The sequence below is a fragment of the Nematolebias whitei genome, chromosome 15 (genome assembly GCF_014905685.2).
Source record: "Nematolebias whitei isolate Nwh7 chromosome 15, NemWhi1, whole genome shotgun sequence".
In the NCBI taxonomy this organism is placed as follows: domain Eukaryota; kingdom Metazoa; phylum Chordata; class Actinopteri; order Cyprinodontiformes; family Rivulidae; genus Nematolebias; species Nematolebias whitei.
Genome location: NC_056512.1, coordinates 45,388,365 through 45,411,014, shown reverse-complemented (window position 1 = coordinate 45,411,014; position 22,650 = coordinate 45,388,365). Strand labels below are relative to the sequence as shown.

General features: G+C 40.8%; 1 protein-coding gene across 3 annotated transcripts; it reads right to left on the bottom strand.

The window, feature by feature from the left end:
- On the bottom strand, positions 1-19,540 carry ezh1 (enhancer of zeste 1 polycomb repressive complex 2 subunit). 3 transcript variants are annotated; one of them, XM_037689278.1, is made up of 20 exons: positions 19,478-19,540; positions 17,047-17,218; positions 16,423-16,542; positions 16,189-16,311; positions 14,241-14,358; positions 13,834-14,049; positions 13,151-13,253; positions 12,696-12,859; positions 10,892-10,983; positions 10,643-10,805; positions 7,466-7,650; positions 5,731-5,822; positions 5,575-5,603; positions 5,360-5,485; positions 1,766-1,944; positions 1,569-1,664; positions 1,398-1,479; positions 1,238-1,318; positions 1,077-1,161; positions 1-921 (listed from the first exon to the last, which is right to left on the bottom strand). In XM_037689278.1, the coding sequence occupies exons 2-20, from the start codon at positions 17,212-17,214 to the stop codon at positions 861-863; spliced, it is 2,283 nt and encodes a 760-aa protein (XP_037545206.1). In that variant the 5' UTR covers positions 17,215-17,218; positions 19,478-19,540; the 3' UTR covers positions 1-860. The 3 variants fall into 3 exon arrangements, with proteins under 3 accessions (XP_037545206.1, XP_037545205.1, XP_037545207.1); XM_037689277.1 differs by lacking the exon at positions 19,478-19,540 and adding an exon at positions 18,831-19,262; XM_037689279.1 differs by lacking the exon at positions 19,478-19,540 and adding an exon at positions 17,496-17,508.
- Positions 19,541-22,650: the final 3,110 nt, after the last annotated feature.

The window sequence follows — 22,650 nt, the reverse complement described above, 5'->3', positions numbered from 1 at the left end:
TTTATATTGTATAAAGTTAGACCTTTATTTTTATGGGAATACACTGTACACAGCATTAAACTCGTATTTTATTCAGCTCCACAAGAAAGATCTCGTCTGAAAGTAGTTGGCTTTGATAAATGAGCAAGCGTACAATAATGTGGATTTGAAATGATACACATGAGGAATGACATGTTACACATGACGGCGACTTCATCGTCACGCACTGACAATTTTGCTTTTACTTTCATTATAATTGTGAAAAGAGACACATTAAACGAAGCTCCGGTAACCAAACAAAATCTAACATGCAAAATATGTAGCATTTTAATGAGGAATCGTTTGGCACTTTTTTTATTTTATTTTAAAGGAAGACACTTAATCTGTGGCTAGTTTATTTGCTATTTGTCTACAGATGTGACTGTTCACACGATGCTAAAAGTTGAATGCATACACATCGCTCTTCGTACCAATAACGAGATATAAAAGAAATGATGGATGGGATGTCTTCTTTGTCATCTACGAGTTACATTCAGTCAGTCGGTTCTCAACTAGTTGCCTTATTTTTTTAAATAATTGATGTAAATGCACAGAGTTACTTTGCACATTGATAAGGCGGCGCTGCAACGAATCAGAGAGAAACAAACCAGGCTGTTAAACCTGAACATATATATTTTTTCCGAGGACCAGTCAGAGCGTAACATCAACTAGAATATTGAATAATTGCACATCCGACTGAAGCTTATGCAGCGTTTAACGTGTTTAACTGGTTTGCCAACAGGCAGCTCATGCAGTTCACTGATCAACATTATGTCTGCTGTCAAAGCTCGCACAACGTACAGAGGTGGAAACAAAGCCAGTCTATAAGTACAGCAGCAAAGCTAAGCCAAGTCCACCTCCCTCTCTATCCCCACATACTTGAGGGCGTCGGCTTGGCTGTATCTGTGGGAGGAAACATCGAGTTAAAAAAGTGAAGATCAACACATCTTTAGAAACTTGTACAGAAGTCAGTCACAATATCCAGAGGCCTTGACTCCTTTTCTTCTTAACTTTACGTTTAAGTGGACGGAGAGTCACAAAAAGGCCCGTGACTCTACCTGTAGTCAAAGAAGAGCTCTTCTCCTTGCAGGATCGCTCGTTTGGCAAAGATTCCAATACGGTGATCTCCGTTGACCATCACAACTGAAACGGCAACAAACGTTAGCACCAGCCAACAGACGTCTGGAAGTTCTGAATTCGCCGAGCAAAACCGACTCACCTTTAGCATAACAGTTGGGATTAACGGAGTGATTTGCAAAGCGAATTTTGTTCCCCTTTCGAGTGGCATCTACTACAAAGTCTACGGAGACAAATTCAGGATTTTTAACTATTGCGTGTTTGGCTCATATCGCAGCAAGAAGCGAGAGGGAAAGTCTTACCGTTGTTCAAGTTGAAAAGAAAACTAGACATGTATTTGTCGTAGATCCTTCCACGTCGGTCCGCCTCGTCTTGGGAGATCAGCTGCTCGTAAAAAAGGAAAATGTAATTGTATGCATGTAATAAAAAAACCTGTGAATGACATAAAATGAGACTGAAGTGCACGGGCATGCCTCTCCGCAGTACTCCGAGATGAATTCATTCTTTTGAACAGGCTCTTTGATGAACGTTCCCCACCCAGCAACATCTGACGGAGCCAGTAATAAGTGCTGAAAGAAAAGCCAGATGTAAAAGATCACATTCCACCAACTTCCACAACGTCAGGATATCAGAGTGAAACATTTCAGAACAGTCCAAGTGCTCGGCGAACCTTTTTGAGGCCCCTCTGAATGCCGCAGTTCTTACAGGACACCACTTTGCTTTCCCAGTGTTCTGCAGCTCCGCAGGTCATGCACAGATCTGGGTCGCACTCCCTCACAGCCAGGTAGCAGGGACACTGTTTGGTGTTGCACTGGGTCTTACATCGGCAGCCCGGGAAGCGGTTCTGGCCTGGACAACATTCAGACACGAGGAAGACAACTGACGTTTACGAGCCAACTGTGCGCACCAATACAAAAATATATAGGGTTGTAAAAAGTATTCACTCCCTTTAAGAGATCAATTTTTTCTGCTTTTGCTTTTTTCACATTTAAAATGATCAGACAAACACGATTAAATACAAAATGCAGTTTTTTTAAATGAGTTCATTTATTTAGGGAAAATGCTATCCAACTCAACCCGGCCCCTGAAATGTAAATAGTCCTAGAGCAGGGCTCTGCAGCCCGCCGCTCTGGGGCCACATGCAGCTCTTTAGTCCCTCATCTGCGGCTCCAAGAAGCTTTGACCAAAACTTACAGGAAATGTAATTGTTCTGGTTTTCATACCCACAAAAATAAACAAAAAGCCTATTTTTGGCTGTTTTTTAAATTTATTTAATTTTTGTCAATTTTCTGCAAATGTTTAAGTGACACCACTAATTTTTATTTTTTTTGCTTTATTACTTCAAAGTGGGATACTTAATTTCTCCTCACATAAAAGGCCACGCAGGCCTGCAGAGTTCAGGGTTTTCATTTTCACCTGAAGGTAAATGGGCTGTACTTATAAAGCGCCTTTCTAACTTATTGAGATGCTCAAAGCTCTTTGCAACAATCTGTGCCTCATTTGAGAGCGGTCATTTCTAACCGGGCCTGAAGCCAGACCCGACCCGAATTTGGGCTGGGCCGGGTGGTGGATGGGCAGGCCGGGTCGGTGTCAGGCTTTTGATTGCGTCAGCTGACAATCCAATTATATGGCAACATGGTTCGCCATAAAATCCAATTATATGGCAACATGGCTTGCCATACCATCACCAGCCACATGCGGCCGTTTGACAGTGCGCTGACCAGCCTTGAAAGAGGTAAAAAAAATGTAAAAATCTCAATAAATGTTGAAATTCATTATTGATTACTAGTTTTAAAATGTCACCCCCACTGGTCAGAAAAGCCCCCCTCCAACTAGGTCAAAGTGGCCCATGGGCCACCAGTTGATCATCACGGTTGTAGCAGGTTTCGTGGCTCCGGGCTCCATTTTATTTAATGAGTGAAGGGCCAGAAATGGCTCTTTGATAAAAAGGTTGCAGACCGCTGCCCTGGACCAGAACCTGCTTGTGGCCGTGTCGGCCTGGATGTGTCTGATGAAACTGAACGGAGATTTCCAAAAATGTGATTCATTGAAGTTCAGTCACAGTTTTACAAGAGGAGCAGCAACTTGTTCGTAAAAGGCCAGGATGGTTTGGATGCCGTTTTTCTCTTAATAAATAAAATCAGCATTTGAAAACTGCATTTTGTGTTTACTACAGTTATCTTTGTCTGAGGCTAAATTTTGATTCCTGATCTGAAACATCAAAAATGTGACTCTAACAAGGTTAAGTCAGGTCCTCTGGATGGATTCTTCTTTGTTGTATCCAAAGGACTTCTTCAGTCTTCTTCACAGTCACTCTTAGATTTACCTAACATATTTTTTACTGTTTAAGTGGCAAAGTTTTGCATAAATTAGCATGTCATGTGACTTATACAACGAAGCGACGTGTTTATGTTTTTTACCATATTTATAACTAATTTTTGTCTGAGATCTGACGATTTCATTCATTTTGACATGGAAAATTCTGAACACTACCATTTTCAGCCGCTAGAGGGCGCTCGAGTAATATGGCAAGCCAAGTGTCTCATTAATAGGTAAAAGTGGCTATTAACGAGACACTTGACTTGCCATACAGCGCACCTTCGTTTCGCTCTGGAACTCCTGGAGCAAACGTCAAATCAGCTTCATTTCACCGCCCAGGAGAACTGCAGCTGATTTGACCATTAAAGAGCATTTATTAAGGAAAAGTTCAACTGAGATACATCTTTACTATAATGTTGAGCAAACAAACAATTGTTTTTAAGTGTTAATCTTGTTAAATTCTTGTTAAAGTCCTCCCGTGCACGCTCCTGTGGCTGGCAGCCAATGGTTTTTGGCACAACACCAGGCCACGTTTCCGGGTGGTCAGAGGTGACGTAAAATAGATGTTACTTATACGGCGAAGCGACGTATTTATGTTCCCCCACTTTATTAGACATTTTTGGACTGATGCGACGTGTACGGCGGCAAGTACGATACGTGGATTATTGAACTTGCATCCGGACATCAAAGTGTGACAAAAAATGATTCTGTAATGAAGTAAATAACTTTCACAGCACTTTAATGTGCCTTTTGACTCAGAAGGTCTCAAAGTATTAATATGAATCTCCTATTTTAAACTACAGTATGCTGAGAGAGTCATCTGTCACAGCTCTGCAGCTATTCTGTTGTACAGCGTTGAAGAGCGTAACACAACACCCTGAGGGCACATGAACTGAAAGCTCAAGCAAGAATAAGCTAAATGTCTTCCCAGAAGTGTCTACTTAGAGAAAATTGCCCCCAACAAGAGGTCCAGACAGTACTTTCCCCTCAGTGATGTTTTTAACCCCATTCACAGCCTCCATGGATTCTTGTGTCTGTATCATTAAGCTCCTTGAAGCTGGAAAGGTTTGACTCATACTGATGATGCTGCACGTCGGCCGCAGAGCCTGCAACATCGCTTTGATTTCTCTCCAAGCCTTTAAAGCACACACATGTTGAAATGGGGGCTGCTTCCTGTTTGGCCCGGGCTCTCCGCTGCTACGGGAAAAGGTGGGGATAATGAGGAGGAGGAGGAGGAGGAGGAGGAGGAGGAGGAGAGAAGGTGACTGGACCACAACACGAGAACAAATGAGGCAAATCTCTTCCAAAACAACAGAGAAATGTTTAAATGGTAAATGGTAAATGGAGCTTACTTCTATAGCGCCTTCCAGCCCCCTATGAGGGGCCCCAAGGCGCTTTACAGTACCAGCCATCCACCCATTCACACGCACATTCATACACCGGTGGCGGTAGGCTGCCATGCAAGGCGCCATCCAGTCCCACTGGGAGCAACTCGGGGTTAAGTGTCTTGCCCAGGGACACAACGGCACATGGTGTGGGAAGTCGGGATTCGAACCTCCAACCTTCCGATCAGAGGTCGGCTGCCACTACCACTGCACCACGGCCGTTATTCACTCTTGGTGAATTGATGGCTCTCCAGAGCGCAAAATGAAGTAAAAACATTTCTTCCTCACTATGGCTCTTTCAGAAAACACATCTGAGTCAGTCCTGTGGTTAAAGTTTCGATGCAGCTTTGTGATAAACAGACAACCACCTATTCCCACCAGAACACAACTTCTTCTCTGGCCGCTGCAGAAACATACTTCAGCCTGCAGCTCTGCTCCACTGTGAACCAGCAAAGGTGGTTTTTTTTACCAGTTCAGAACATTCAGAGAAAAATACCACCAGGGAAACAGACTGAATGTGAGATTTGTGACAGGTGAAATAAATAAAAGGTGACACTTACATTCGGGCTCACACTGGCAGAACTTCTCACAAAAATTCTGGGTCATCACACAAGGACAGGAGCTGTCGCAGGGGTGGTCCGGGTGGTCACATGGCTGATAGTTGTACACCTGATTGGACGAGTTATCTGGAGCAACACGGGACAAAGCCCTCAGAACAACACTGGAAGCTGAGCTGTGTTATGGACCAGGCTGCAGCAGGCAGGAGGTCATTTACCTTTCTTTAGCTGAATTTTTGCCCATAATCTGCAACATCAAGCAAGAATAATAAATAGGTTCATTTAGATCGTTTTAATTCCTTAAACTTACATTGATTGATAAATGAATACTATATATATATATATATATATATAAACAATAAGCAGGATCTTGCCTGTGCTTCCTTTTCTTCTTTTGGGGCGAGATGCCGCCATCTTCCAGAGGAACACGATGAATCAGAGCCTCTTTGACGGCAAACTCATACACCTGAGAAACGACAGCATCATTCCACAAATTCATCTCACACGTTTATGACAACAACAGTGTCCTTGTTGCAATTCACTTGTGCAATATTGTGAGAGCTGCGTAAGACACAAGTGTCACAGAACTTCCGGCTTCGCCTTCAAAACCACAGCGAGCAGGCCAGACACAAAACTGTGTCAGAGTACGCACGCACTGATGCACCTCTGGTGGCCAAAACCCAGATGTGGCCTCTTCCTCAAGCAGCAGACATAATGATGCAGCTGGTTTCTGCTTTTACACTGAGCAAATATCAAGTTTCTGTGCTGCAGAGCTATGGGAGTTCAGAAAACATTACTTTTTGGAGCCACATGTGTTGGGATTACAGAATATGCCTGCGATGGGTCCCCTTGTTACATGTCTACACAAGACACAACAAATTTTGTATCATTTACGGTTACATCTTCTCCAAGACCACCCTTATTGGGCCTTTCTGAGAACTTGCATCATGAGTAATTATGAGAAAAGTGGCGTCTGGTAAAGGGTCCCTGTTTCTGCTGCTGTCGGCTCTTCAGTCAACCCAATAATCCACGCCATACAACCACAAGCTCGTCATGCATGTGTCGTTATACTGACGCAAACTAAAGATCCAGTCAGCAACAAAAAATCTTTCAAAACAACTACGGCTCATTTTAAATCAGAAAAATCTGGCCACAGATGTCGATCCGTCCACCCAGACCTAGCGAGCCTCTTGGTCCTCGTGGGCAGCAGGACCACCTGAATCTTGGGCAGAACTCCTCCCCGAGCGATGGTCTCTCCTCCCAGCAGCTTGTTGAGCTCCTCATCATTGCAGACAGCTGCAGGTGTCGGAGGAGGATCCTGGTCTTCTTGTCGTCATGAGCCATCTTTCCTGCCAGCTCCAAGGATCTCAGCACTCCGTCACTCGAGCACCTCCATCAAGTAGACGGAGATGCATCCACGGTGCCTCCTTTACAACTCATTTGGGATTTGGGGCTGAATTTGAGGTAATATTTGAGCTTTGAGATGCCAATCAGCTGCTCCCGGTTGTAAAAAAACAACATAATCTTGTTGTCATGGTTACGCTTCATAACAAATGTCCAAAAGTAAAAAGTTTTCAGTAAAAAAAAAAAGAGGAAATAAAGTTTTCAAAAGCAACATCCCAGAGCAAAAGTAACAGCTACTCCAACATGCAGCCACCTTGAGCGGTGCAATTCTAGAACAGAAGATTATTCCTAGTGTGTTTTCTAAAACAAATTAAGCTTTTGTTAATGATAACATCTTAATTATTCTTTTTTTTAATTTGTAAAAACTACATTTTGTGTTCATTAACACCGAAAGGCGACGGCGGACAGTAATGCTTTAGAACATGTGCTTGAGTCTGTTACCCAAAGTATTTCTGGAACTTCTGGACAGATTTTAATGAAACTTGCAGAGAATCATCAGTTGATGTACATCTACAACTCAATAACTTTTGTGAGTCAATCCAATTCAAGATGGCTGCCACAGTCAACGGACCTTATAAAACACATAAACGGCTATGGCTCAGTCAAAATCACACGCATAGTTGTAAAATCTGGTGTGGTAGTAGCTGAGACTGATTCCCAACACAGAAGTTGAGTTCTAATAGACTGTACCACCATCACTTTTACCTGTTTGCAGTTCTTGGTGCCGATGAGACGAGCGATGGAGCAGAAGTTGTTGAAGTACGTGCCGTGCAGAACCCTGAACAGGGACTCCTCTGCGCCACTCCACTGGACCACACAGCATGCCTGCTGCTCCCCGTCATCCTCCCCTGGACGTAGCTTGGTGGGAGTCTGGCTGCGGGAATTCCCCTCTGATTTGCACCAAAACAAGACACACGCATGCAAAGATCGTTCAAGGTTAGTGGCCTTTTGTGGCAGCCATGATCTGCTCTTAACATAAGGGGTGCTCAAAGTTTGTTTTCTCAGTCATCCAGGTATATAACAACAAAAAAGGTTGAATCATGTCATCTGGACTTCGTTTTTTTGTTAAAAAGAAACGTTTCGCCCCTCATCCAAGAGGCTTCTGGGTAATACCAGATGGCTAGGCCTCAGACCGACGAAGCCTCTTGGATGAGGGGCGAAACGTTTCTTTTTAACAAAAAAACGAAGTCCAGATGACATAAGGGGTGCTGTTTGTAAAAGTTACACAGTCAAAAATTAACAGCAATATTTTGGTTTATTGAGCCTTTAACAAGAAAAAAAAAAGTTTTTTATCAAATTCACCATGTTATTCATACATTTATAAATGTCATAGTTCCAAAATAAATATTTAATTTACAAGCTAAATATTTAGTTTACAAATTAAATATTTAATTTCTAACTTAAAACATTTAATTCCTAAACCAAATATTTAATTTGTTAACTAAATATTTAGCTTGGATCTAAATATATATTTTACAAACTAAACATTTAATTTCCAAAAATATATATTTAATTTGCTAACTAAATATTTACCTCGGACCTAAATATTTAACTTGCTAGCTAAATGTTTAACATGCAAGTTAAACATTCAGGTCTGAGGTAAAAATTTAGTTAGCAAATTAAATATTTTCAGTTTCGGAATTAAATGTTTAGGTTAGAAATTAAATATTTAGTTTTGAACATAAATATTTAATTTATAACTGTGGGGGAGTGGTGGTGCAGAGGTTAGATGATGTGCTTGTGATCGGAAAGTCGCAGGTTCACCTCCCGGTACAATCAACATCAAAATGTGGGTGGAAGAGGTGAAGTACCCACACCTGCCTCCACCCTCATTCACCCCACTCTGGGCCCCCGAGCAAGGCACTCAACCCCCACCATCTGCTCCCTAAACAGGCCTCTCTTGAAAATGAGTACTCATGGCTCAATGAGACTAAATAAAAAAAACTAAATATTTAGTTTACTAACTAAATATTTAATTTGCAAGTTAAGTACTTAGTTTGTAAACTAAATATTTAGTTTGTAAACTAAATATTTAGTTTGTAAACTAAATATTTAGTTTGTAAACTAAATATTTAGTTGGGAACTATGACATTTATAAATGTATGAATAACATGGTGAAAATATGACTTGAAAAAACAAAAAAAAAAAACATTTTTTTCTTATTAAAGGCTAAATAAACCAAAATATTGCTATTTATTTTTGACTGTGTGACTACAAACGGCACCCCATACTTAACGCTGCACAAATGTACATACTGCTAATTAAAGAAACTCTTACATGTATATTATTAAGCGTACAGAGGGAATCACGCGCTTGGATTTTAAATTTTTGATGGTAGAGAAACGGATGCTCTTCTCAAGGCAGAAGGATGAATGTTGCTTGGCAACAGGCTGGACGGAGCACCGAAGTGGCCACATGCTCCAGCTTCTCATGCTCCTTAATAATCTGCGCACCAATCTGTTTTTCCACATCGTCACTGCACATGAGAGAAAGTCTGCCGAGTCACTGTCATTTTCAACACGGACTTTCAGAGTCACTAATGGCAACCTGAGAGTGCTGCTGTGCAGACGAGGAAATTAAAGGGCCCCTGGATTATTTATTCATTAATTTTTACTCTTTCTGCTCTGCACATAAAGATGTGTAGAAAATGCAGGAAGACGGTGTTTATGTAAAGGCTGAATCTTGTAGAAATAATGTTAGTTTATTATGTTTGGAGAGGAAACAGCTGATTTTGGGAGAAGATGTAAGAAGGGAACCCAAAACAAAAGAAAAAGACAGGATATGACTTGAAAGCATCATTTGCTGCCAGATTTTTTTCTCCTTGCAGACAGTTAGGCCAGACAGCACGGCAGAATGGGAGCGTTAAGTAAAGTTTAATGATGCATCTACTCACTGACTCAAAGTTTCATAAACACATAGAATATCAAAATATAAGGAGCGCATATAGTCGACACCTTTCATGCAACAATATTTGACTCGGACCATTTTGAGAAATGACAAACATATTGCAAGATGTCTTGCTCCAAGTATGTGCCGTGAACAACTTTACGATAGTACAACCAAATTTTAGCTCAATGGCTGTAAAACTGACTGAATTAAGAATTACCGTACTTGCTGCCGTACACGTCGCATCCGTCCAAATATGTCTAATAAAGTGGGAAAAAACATAAATACGTCGCTTCGCCGTGTAAGTCACATCTATTACGAACAAGAATTTAACAAGACTAACACTTTAAAACTATTATTTGTTGGCTCAAAATGATAGCAAAGGTTGAACTTTTCTTTAATAAATGCACGTGGACGGTCAAATCAGTTGCATTTAAAAGCTGATTCGTGGCTGCGGGAGCGTGCAGAGGGAGGACTCGCTGTGCATTTCTTCAAAATTTAACAAGACAACCAGCTAAAAAAGATTGTTTGCTCAACATTATTATAGTAAAGGCGTGTCTCAGTTGAACTTTTCCTTAATAAATGTACTTTAATGGTCAAATCAGCTGCATTTCACCGATTTGACGTTTGCTCCAGGAGATCCGGAGGGAAACGAAGCTGGCTTGGTATGGCAAGCCAAGTGTGTCACTAATAGCCACTTTTACCTATTAATGAGACACTTGGCTTGCCATATACGGGGGCCCTCTAGTGGCTGAAAATGGTAGTGTTCAGTATTTTCCATGTCAGAATGAATGAAATTGTCAGATCTCAGCCAACATTTGGGCTATGAATAAATAAATAAAAACATCGCTGTATAAGTCGCAGGGCATGATAATTTATGCAAAAAAACTGCGACTTATACAGCGACGTTTACGGTACAGCCATTATCATGTTTTCTAAAGTGACTGTGGCAGTCGGATGAGAACAAACCCATCAGCTGTGAGATGAGTGTCCTACCTGAGGAGGAGGTGGTTTCACGGTCACTGTCACCCTCCTTGCTGTCCTCAGCAGACCCAGTGGGTCCAGGACATCCAGAACTGGTGGGACGCTGCTGCCTCCGTCGCCTCCGAGACCTCTGCGACCGCAACGCATTCTGATCCAAGAACTCTTTCGCTCCTTGCTGTACAGACGAGCCAGCGATGGGAAACACATTCAAATATAAAAAGTGGTGCGGAGGACAAAAGGCACAGATTTGTTGTGTCGTACCTGTAACAGGAAACAGTCTTCACCACATGGTTCCGTCTCCATGCGGATCTCCTTACTCTTCCTCTTGTAAACATTTGGTGTAGCATGAAAAGCTTCATCAACAAAAAAGAAAAACACATCAGGGGTCTGCAACGTTCACGTTTAAGAGACTCAGATGTACCCAGTTGGTTTTTAGCTCGTGATTTGCTTCTTTTAGCTTTAATAGCTTGGTTCGGCTTCTTCAACAAATTTCTGCAAAGTCATTCAGTCTTGGTTTAATTCACACCTTTATTTTTATTTTGCCCAATAATCTGAGAAGCTAGCGGTATGTTTCTACAACGCTGGTTTTAACCTAAAAGGATGTAATTTTTGAGCAGAAGTGTCTTTATTGCTTTCAAAACTTTTAGAATACTTATTGCATTCACACTATTGTGATCCCGTTAATTGTTTAGAGAATGAACTGAGCTCATTTGACCTCCTTCACATCTTTAGATGTGTTTACAACCTTTTACTGCTCCTTTCACATTTTGTTCTGCTTCAGCTTCTTTCAGCTTCTTCTGCAAATTTTAAAAAATTCAGCTACTTTCAGCTGTTTTGTGCTCCTTTCAGATTCTTTCTGCTAACTACATTTTTGTGGTTCTTCTAACTTCTTTCTGCTAATTTCTGCATGTTTCAGCTTTCAGCTACTATTTAGCTGTTTTATGCTAATTTGAGCGTTTTCAGCGTATTCTATATTTTTTGCACTCATTTCAACTTTTTTCAGCCCAATTCAACAAAAATGTGCTCCACTCCACTTCTTTCTGCTTTTTTTTTAGCTACTATTGAGCCGTTTGTTTTGGTGCAAATTTATGCTTTTTTCAGAAAATTTCCACTTTTTGTGCTAATTTTAGCTTCATTAGGCCTAACTGGGCACAACTGGGCTCTTTCCACTTCCTTCTGGTGAGTTTATTTCAGTTTTTTTAGCTACTATTCAGCTGTTTTTATTTTGCTACCAGCAATTTCTGTTTTTTCCTCCATATTAATTTCCTCTTTTTTGTGCTAATTTCTGCTTTTTTCAGCCTAATTAGGCACAATTGTGCACTATCTACATCCTTCTGCGAATTTAAGCTTATGCTACCTTTTAAGCTGTTTTTAGCATTTGCACTAATTTCAGCAGTTTACAGATAAATTCAAAAATTTCATGGTAATTTCTGGTACTTTTAGACTAATTAACTTCTTACTGCTAATTTCAGCTTTGGTAATATTAATTATTTTAGTTTCAGCTATTTCAGCTACTATGTAGCTGTTTTTATGCTGTTAGTTTTTTCTTCATCTAATTCCATATTTTTAAGCTCCTTTGAGCTCTTTCTACTTCCTTCTAGGAGTTTAAGCTTCTTTTTGCCTTTTCAGCTTTTTTCAGCTATTTTTGCTAATTTCAGCTTTTTGAGCTAATTTACTAATTTTTGGGCTCATTTCTGTTTATTTAAAACAAATTCAGCAAATATGTGTTCTATGAGCTTTCTTCTGCTAACTTAGGCTTACTATTCCATTTCAGCTACTGATACATTTCAGCATGTTTACAGAAATTCAGCTGTTTTTCAGCTGTTTTTCAGCTGTTTTTCAGCAATAAGCATTCACAGTGAATTTTCAAACTAAATGTAATGTCTCTAGTTCCTACTGACATTTTTAAATAGGCTTCAAACATTTCTGAGTTTCATGTTATTTTTGTTGCTGTTATAAGGAGTAACTGCAGGGGGGGGGACCCCTACTCTAATTTAAAGCTTCTGATTTGTGCAATAATCCTGATGCATTCTCAAACGAAAACAAACAGGAAACAAGTTATTACGATGGAGGAAACAGTCGTATTTGAAGCAACGTCTGCAGAAGAGGGTGTGGAACGAGTGTAGCGACTGCTCCCTCTGAACAGACTTTGCAAAAGGTCCGTCTAGGTTGGGGGTGCAGAGGGGGGGCAGCTTCACCGGGCCTGGAGGCTCCAAGAGATCCTTGTACCTGTGGAGAGAAACATTTGGTAATCTCACTTCTCCAGGGAACAGCATTCGTTTGCTTATTGGAGAGTGATGGCGTCTACAGTTTCACTCAAAATCTGCATCGTGCACACGCTCCGAGTGTTTTAGCTCTTTCAGATGCTGATGCAACTACTTCTTTGAGTCGGAGAGCCTGAGAGGACGCTGCCATTATTCGTTTCCCCCCCGGCTGCTCAGGTCTCCATAGTGAACTCTGAGCAACAGCCTGATCAACATGGTGCACGTAGACCTCGTAGTTAACAGCACTTTGTCTTACTTTTCCTTCAGCTCCTCTGTTGAGCCTTTGTAGGGAAACATTGAGGCGATGGCTGTGAAAATCTTGTTGCTGGGAATCCTTTTGTTTCCGGACAAATCCCTCACTTTTGGAGAAACAAAGCAAGAACTGTTACAGATAAACAAAACAAGATTTGCACACACATCAGGTTTTGATACCGGTTTGCAAACAAAGATTACGCAACATGCGCTTTCAAGCATTTTGCAACAGCATGTTTCTCTCAAGGCCAGTCGGTGTTCTGAAAACACCTTTCTGTGAAAAGGAGAGAAACATGAGAGTTTTCAAACTTTGGCCACTGGTGAAATGAACTCGTCTTTGCTGCAACACGAGTTTGAGATGTGATCGCTGCACGACGGCGTGCAACCATTTCACCCCCACTAAGAGTTGGCAAAGTTTGCACACGGTTTACTTTCCCATAAATTCACGTGCAGGAGGTTGTGACCTTCTGTAATTTGAGTCAGGTCATGTCAGTGTCATGGACAAACAAGTTCCCTCAAACACGGTGGCTTTGTGGAGAAACGAGGGCAGCCTGAACGCAACAATGCCAGTTCCCGAGCTGCTGTGGCGCTGTGACCTTGTGGCAGCTGCACAGCGTCACAAGAACAACGTGCGTCTTGTTCACGCTGAAGAACTCTGAACTCAGACAGACACAAGTGAAAACTCACCCTCAACAGTGCTCCTCTTTTTCCTCCTGGTTAATGTTCCAGCTCTGCTCTCTTCTGAACCCTCCGCTGAACTCCTCCTCATCATCCTCTCTTCCTCTTTCTTCCCTGTAACCTCCACTGCTGCCTCCTCCTCTTCATCCTCATCCTCATGGTCAGAGTACTGGCTCAAGGCTTCCACTAGCTCCTTAAAGATCTCGTCGCTGATGAAGCCCCCCTCTGGGACACAATCAGCATGTCAGAACCTACAAACTCTTCAAACCTTCTTCTAAAACATCTGTTCAACATCACTGCTGTAATATTCACATGAAAACTCACAAATTACATTCTAAATATAAATGTTGTCAAAAACAAACTAATGCATATTAGACTAGTTGGCGTGAACATATTTACAGGGTTTTGGCACACACCTCTATCACCATGGACACCATCATAGTTGTCTATGAGCTCCTCCAGGAAGGCCTCATCCTGCTCAAGCACCTCGTCACCCATGTAAGGAATGTTGTGGAGGAACGTCTCATCCTCCACCTAGAACACAAACACCACAAAAAGTCACTTGTGACGCAGTCTGGTGCTGCAACAGACTGTTGGGTAACAAACTGTAAGTATTAAAAACAGACAAAATGCTTGCATGCTCCTGCTTATAGATGGACAACACTAAATATTAACCACACATACTGAAACAAGACAAGCGCACGCTGAGCTGAGTTGCAGAACAGTTCTTTTTTTTCTCAGTGTAAGATTCAGAAGATGAAAACTTGATATAATACATGGATGCATATCACCTGAGAAGGTTGAGTCAGGTCCTCTGGATGGATTCTTGTTTGTTGAAACATTTTTTTATCCAAAAGACTTCTTCAGTCTGTGATCTCGCATCAAGCTCTTCAAAAAGCACCTCATCATAGTGGATCAACCAGCTTGCTGCTGACAACCAGAACCAGCTACTCGCATGTAAAAGAGGACCATCAGTCTAACAGTGGATTGTTAGAGCCCTAACAGTTGGTTGTTCGTGTCCTGATAGCCGCTTGCTATTCACAGAGGGCTGATGATACTTGCAATAATAGCATTGTAGGAGGAGGGCAGTTGAACACAGAGACCCCCCCGCCCCTGTTTAATGATGGACCGGGTTTTTTTTTTTTTTTACAAAGATGGCTTCCTTTACTCATCTCTCCAACAATCCTCTCCATGTGTACATCCAGCCATCAGGTGAGAAGGAGGAACCCAGACCAGTGGTCATTCCATATGTTGAGGGAGTATCAGAGAAACTGAGACGTTTATTTTCTAAACATAACGTCCCAGTGGCTTTTAAACCCCAAAATACATTAAAGACTGGTTCATCCCAAAGATCCAGTCCCCCGGCACAAACAGAGCAATGTTGTGTATGCTGTTCAGTGTCAGGAGGGTGATCAGTCTTACATCAGGGAAACTAAACAGCCACTGGCCAAAAGGATGGACCAGCACAGGAGATCAACATCATCAGACCAGGACTCTGAGGTCTACACTCATCTCCAGGCCAGCGGTCACTCTCAGGGATGCACATTCTTGATAGAGAGGAACGATGGTTTGAGAGAGGAGTAAAGGAGGCCATCTTTGTTAATTGAACCTGTCCATCATGAAACAGGAGCGCGGGTCTCCGTGTCCAACTGTCCCCCTCTTACAATGCTGTTATTGCTAGTATCATTCAGCCCCCTGTGAATAGCAAGCAGCCATCAGAGCTAACGACCAATCGTTCTGCTGATGCTCCTCCTTTTGCATGTGAATAGCTGGTTGTGGCTGTCAGCAGCAAACTGATAACTGTTACTTTGATAAGGGGCTATTTATAAAACTGAGCTTGTTGCAAGATCTCGGACTGAAGAAGTCTTTTGGATAAAAGACCAAACGTTTCAACAAACAAGAATCCATCCAGAGGACCTGACTTAACCTTGTTAGGTTTTTCCACCTGGATTATTGATCAGCAATATTACCCACTGCCTTAATGCTAAAAGGTTTGGACTATGATCATCATATTATGATGGAAAGGGACGCATTTAAGGGCAATATTGGTCAAAACTAGGAAAATATTTTATGCAGTCTCTTGCGATATTGCAAGTTGATTTTGTGAATGACTCTCATACTAAAACATGAATTTTTATTTACATATCTGTAAAACTGATTGAGTTATGACCATTTTTTATGTTGGCTAATGTTGATTAGCTGTGGTAGCCGCCTCCCCATAACGTAAGCAGTTGAAGGTGATCCAATTATTACTTTCTGTTAGTGCAATTAAGACTCATTTGTTTAAAACTGAAGCAACACGAGTTACACAATGAACAACGTGCGCTTTACTCTGCGTCATCTACACTGTGGTTCCTCTCGTACCATGAAGTTGTGCTGCAGAGGTGACCACGAGTACATGAAGGGGATCCCTGCCACCGTTGACAGCGGTTTCATGGCAACGGCTTGAGGTTTGAATCCTGGGAAACCAAACTCCACGGAACACATCTAAAAGAGAAGCAGAGGTGGTCTGGGGTTAACCTCCGCTGCATGGCCGGACACTTTTCGAACATCAACATCCTCCTCCTGCAACCTGCTTTTCAAAACCAGGGAACTCACCTTTTTATTGGCCTGAGCTCCAGTTGAACCAGAGATGGACTGAATCCTCAGCTTGGACCACTCTGTGTTCAGGACATTTGTCTGCTGCTCAATCTTTTGCCTGTTGGACATGAACAGGGTCTGAAAACAAACAAAAATGCAAAGTCACAAAACGGCAACAGCACACGCCCAGCGCGCAAAATGATTCAACGGTACTCATTTCAAACTATGGAATCAAACAAAACGTTGTTACCCTAAACTATAAAGGTATATATTTTCCTCCAGTAGTTTTCCAGATGTCTTGATTTGCAAATGTGAAATGTGGGCATGCACTCAGTGTCAACAAAGCATTTTTATCTGCACGTTATTCAACAAATCTGATTGTAAATTCATGACACATTGAATTTGTCAGACACCTTTCTTCCAAATGTTTCTTCCATGGACATTGCCATAGTTGAGCTATTTTCAGTCATTTTGGCTGTTCCCAGAGGTAAACAAGTGCATGTGGTAGTTGATCATAAATGTTTGCTTTTAGGACGCATTAACCACCAATATGATATAAAACTATTGTCTGAATTTATATGTCACTAGTCTCCATGACTTTGCTATGAGCGCCTTTAATGCGTCAGTAAAGACTCGACCCACCTTGACCTCATCGACTTTTTTAAGGCGCTTTAACTGGCGAAGGCGCATGTACTCAGACTTTACCCTCCTTCTCCATTCTAGAAGGCTGCGGGACGGCGTGAGGGTGGGAGGTCTTGGAGTTGATGGGGGCACGCCAGAGCCAGGGGCCGGGGGCGCTGCTTCTTCCATCTTACTTTGAAAGAACAAACATGGGAAGCAAGAAAAACTTGATTTTAAAATCAGGTCTCACTTTAACATTAGATCATTTTCAGTTTACTTGGGACTCCTCAGACTGATGAAGCCCTCCGGATGGAGGGCGAAATGTCTTTACACAAAAAATAATCTGTCCAGAAAACTTGACTTAACCTTGATGGATGTTTTTCACAAAGCTTATTGTGCATGCACCAGGACATCTTGGAATAGATCGACTCCAAAAGTTAACGAGTTGTAAATTTACATTTAATGATTACTTTGAGAGAGGCAGCACGGTGGTGCAACTGGTAGAGCTGCCGCCTCTCAGCGAGCAGGTCCCCGGTTCAAATCCCGGTCCAGGGGCCTTTCTGGGTGGAGTTTGTATGTTCTCTCCGTACATGCGTGGGTTTTCTCCGGGTACTCCAGTTTCCTCCCACAGACCAAAAACATGCATGTTAGGCTGATTGGTAACTCTAAAATGTCTCTAGGTGAGAGAGAATACATGTTTGTCTCCGTGTGTCCCTGTGATGGACTGGAGACCTGTCCAGGGTGTCCCCTGCCCCTCACACAGTGACTGCTGGATATGGGCACCAGCGACCCCCCGTGACCCAAAATGGAAGAAGTGGGTAAAAGATGATGGATGGATTACTTTCATAAAAATATAGATTCTTGTAGATATATTTTGCAAACATGGCAAAGTTTTAAGCAAACGGACTGAGAGTACGTGTTGGGACTGACTCTTAGCTACCACACCAAGTTAGAGCTCGATGTCTGTAAAACTGGACGAGCTATAATGATGTCGTTCCCATTTCAGTTCACTGTGGGAGCCATCTTGAATGGGATCGCCTTCAAAAGATAATAAGATGTAGATGCACATCCAATGATAACTTCCTGACAGTTTCTTTAAAATACATCCACTAATTCAGTAGACATTACGTTTAAAGGCAAACAAACAAAAACCTCTCCATGTAGTGCTCAGCTGCTTGTGCAATAGTTTTAGTGCGGCCTGCAGTGACCTTTAATTAGCACTTGTTTGACTTCAGGGTGACTGATGGATTTCACAATCTCCACTTAAAAACACTCAAAAACACGTTTTTATTTAAGACCGCCGGAACAGCGCCCCCTTCTGTTGGCAAAACAAAACTGACCCCAAATGGAAAAAACATCTTTTCTCATGGATGTTTTTCGGTGGTCGAGGACTTCCTGCTGGTTTTTGTTTTTCCATGAGCTGAGGCTAATAAAAGCAGCGTACAGACAAAGTGGAAGCGCGTGCACATGAATAATTAATGGCTCAACAGCACATTGCTCAGAAGTGGGCGTGTCCCGGCGGAGCAGAAAGTGCGTAGTAATGTTTTTCTGGGTTTTAATCGTCCTACAGAACATTCGCTCCGAGCTTTGAGCCGGAACATTGATCCAAAATGAGCACAGTTACAACCTCACCCTGAAAACTGGAACAGCGCTTCAATATTATTAATAATATTATTAGTAATAATGGGCCAACCAAGTGCTCCACGCCTGCAGCTACGGCGCCCATTTAAACGCTTTAACGTGCGCAGCGAGCCCCTTCACGACACGACGGCGTGCACGTCCACAGTGTCGCAGTTATTAAATACCTTGAAGTCCACGTCCCGTTTGCTGCGACAGAATGAGCCCGCGGTGCGATCGAGTCCTCCCTTCTCTGTTTATTAATATGAATATTATTTGGACGCGGAACAATTTAAGGGCTGGTTCTGCTGCGGCTCTGACGCACAGATCGTGTCCACGCGAGGATGTGTCAGAGAAATCCCCACGTTCTCCACGGGCATGGTGCTGCTGGAGGCTTGTGGTGGAGCTGCGCACTTCCTCGGCTCGGACCAACCCGAGCTCGGGGGGTGACGTCTTTACTATGATGCAGCCTTTCCGAGCGCAGGATTTTACGCGTGTATCCGCGCGTCCTGGGAATAAAACGCGGCGTGGAGCAGCAGCCACAACAGCCATTAGCCGCGCGCACAGGAACTGATGAGACGTGCACGAAGTGTTCGAGTCATCTCCGTGCGCCTGTGCAGGCCCACGAGCTGAGACATCACCGCTGTGGATAAACCAGCGCACACAGCGCAAAATATCATCACTGCACGTGCTGTGGTGCAGAAATAAGAAGAAGAATAACAAGCAACATGCTCACAGAACATGAATATAGCACACGATGACTCAGAATTACAATCATTTTGATAGAAATATTAGTAAATGCATGAAAAGATCAAAGTAAAAGTAAAGATCTTACAGTTCCTAACATTCCGGTGGACGGAAACAGCTGCTGTTCAGCGGTGCTCCTGCAGGGGGCGCCCGACACTCTTTGTCCCTTACATTCACCTGAAATCGACCATCAACTGGTTATAGATTGATTATTAAACGTTGTGATACATTTGTGATATGTGAATATCTCAGCTTGATTGTTGGATGATTAATAAATCTGAATACTTAGAAAAATCTTGTGAAGGTTTAACAAATAATCTCGATAATTTGCACGAATGAACTCCACATTTTTATACAAAAATTATTTTAATCAGCATTTAATGTTTCTCTATGCTTTATTAAACTTTGCACTCTACTTCTGCATAACTACTTTATGTTGTTTGAGCGATTTGTCTATCAAAACCTTTATGCAAGGAGCGCCAGCTTTTGTAACTTTTACATACTTAACTGAATGAACCCCCCTCCAGATCTCATTGATTCAATCTAATCCTTTGAAATCTGCATTATCATAACTCTTTTATATTTGTCTTCTTATGATGCTTTTATAATAATCTTTACCTAATTTTAGCTTCTAGGTAGCCTTTTGACGCGTTCAGCTAAAGTTCTGCTTCCTTTAGCTTTAACAACTCAGTTGAGCTCAGTGTGCATATCTGCTGTGTTTTTGTAACATAATTTCCCCTTTACGTTGTAATTTGTCCCTTTAAGTTTGATCTGTATCAACATATAGTTTTCCTATTTAAAAGCTACAAGTCAGTAGAATATTGAAAAGTCATAAACATTAAATTGATACGAACCTTAAAAACAAAATCTGTAAAACTCATAAATGAAATTACAGCGCGTGTAACGTGTCGGAGCAGATGGTCAGCGTCAACCCTGACAGATCTGGTGACGTAACCTGATTTCACTCTGAACAACATTTCATCCTTTTCACCAAAACTAACCGCAGAGTTTCTTAACAAGGATCAAAGAAAACATCTGGCTATGATAAAGCATTTAAAGAAAACTTTAACAGACTACAGGTTGTTCCGACTCTTTAATAACTAGTCATCACCTGGTGCTGACCGTATCTGTGCGTGAGGTTGTCTGTTAGCAAAATATCACACCAACAACTTTTGTTAAACTTTAAAGAAATAATGACTGAGTTGACATGAAATGATCACGAACACTCTTAGTTTTTTATGTTTGTAAAGTTACACAGTCAAAAATTAACAGCAATGATTTGTTTTATTTAGCCTTTCATAAGAAAAAATGTTTTTTCCAAAGTTAGATTTTCACCATATTATTCATACATTTATACATGTCCTAGTTCCAAAATAAATATTTAATTTACACATAAATATAAATACTTAACTTGCAAGTTAAATATTTAGTTAGCAAGCTAAATATTTAGCTCCATGTGAAATGTTTAGTTTACAACCTAAATGTTTATGTCCAAGCTAAATTTTTAATTTACAAACTAAATATTTAACTAGCAAGCTAAATATTTAGCTCCATGTTAAACGTTTAGTTTACAACCTAAATGTTTATGTCCAAGCTTAATGTTTAATTTACAAACTAAATATTTAACCCGCAAGTTAAATATTTAGTTAATGAACTAGATATTTATGTGTAAATTAAACATTTAATTTCCAAGCTAAATATTTATTTTCAAAACTAAACATTTTATTTCTAAGCTAAACATTTCATTTCTAAACTAAATATTTAATTTGCTAACTAAATATTTACCTTGGAGCTACCTAAATATTTAACTTTCTAGCTAAATATTTAACTTGTAAGTTGAATATTTAGGTCTGAGCTAAATATTTAGTTAGCAAATTAAATATTTATTTTGGAAATTAAATGTTCAGCTTGGAAAATAAATATGTGTGTCGGAGCTAAATATTTAATTAAACATTTAGTTTAGGAATGAAATGTTTAGCTTAGAAATTAAATATTTAGTTTTGAAAGTAAATGTTTAGTTTTGGAAATAAATATTTAATTTACACCTAAATATTTAGTTCATTAACTAAATATTTAATATTTAGTTTGTAAATTAAATATTTAGTCTGTAACTATGATATTTATAAATATATGAATAACAGTAAAAATATGACTTTGAAAAAAAAACCCTTTTGTTTTCTCATGAAAGGCTAAATAAACCAAAATATTGCTGTTAATCTTTGACTGTGTAACTTTACACCCCATAGTTTCTGCTTATTCTTCATACGTTGTATCGTGCAGGATGATTCAGTTCTTCTTAAATGACCCCATTGAAAATGTTTGTATTTTAATCATTAAAAGTAAGATGCATTTTATTAAAAGCATATAAGTGTGAGTGCTTCTCATTGATGCTTAACACGTGGACATTGAAGTTATTTTAGTACAAATAGGCTTGAAATTCCTAAAAGAAGGAAGTCTGCTTTGAATGAGCATTTGTGCTGCTCACTGGAGTGATTTTAGTACAATTGTTTTTGGCTTTATGGAGCTTAAAAATAAAAAAATTAATCCATCTAACATCTCAGATTTACTTGTTGTGTATACTGTTTACTCAGATGTAATTAATAATGTTTTAATTTGAAGAATTCTAATGAAAAATCCATAAAATGATCTTCTTTGACACACAAGATGGCACTGTTCAACTGTTTTCTTTAAACGCAGTGACAGAGTGTGCACCATGCAAGCATTTGATCAACACATGAAAACTTGACACAGAGCCCTGTCAGAATATTTCATTTATTGTGTTTCTGATCTCGTTATGCTCTCTCCTCCATGCTGCTCATATCACACCATCTTGAATGTTTGTCATGCAACAGTATCCGTTTCACTGGACGTGGGGTGTTTGGCACATCAGCAGCGTTTTGTTGATGCTGAACTTGCAAACACGAACCAATCCGCACGGGAACATCAAGTTTAGAGAACGGAGTGCTGGCGGGAAGTTTTCAGTTCTGTTTTAGTGTAAACTCCGTGTGTTGATGCTGGCGCCAGTCGACACGACTCACTTCTTCAGATTTGTTACAAAGTAAACTCTCTGTGACAAAAACATCAAGACAGTTTAAAGTTATTTAAAACTAGAGAAATTGAATTTCCTGCAAAAATGCAGTGTGAAAGCTTGCTGCTAATGAACTTGCTGAAGAAAAACCCAGCTGAAATGAGCTAAAACATGCTGAAATGAGCTAAAACATGCTGAAATGAGCTAAAAACATGCTGAAATGAGCTAAAAAC

Bases quoted from the DNA above. Each gene is read 5' to 3' on its own strand.
- ezh1 (XM_037689278.1), bottom strand. From the start codon at position 17,214: ATGGAAGAAGCAGCGCCCCCGGCCCCTGGCTCTGGCGTGCCCCCATCA. The intron at 1,319-1,397 runs GTAAGACTTTCC...TTGTCTCCGTAG, and splicing joins TCTTTTCAACTTGAACAACG to ACTTTGTAGTAGATGCCACT. The intron at 922-1,076 runs GTAGAGTCACGG...TTCCTCCCACAG, and splicing joins GAGCTCTTCTTTGACTACAG to ATACAGCCAAGCCGACGCCC.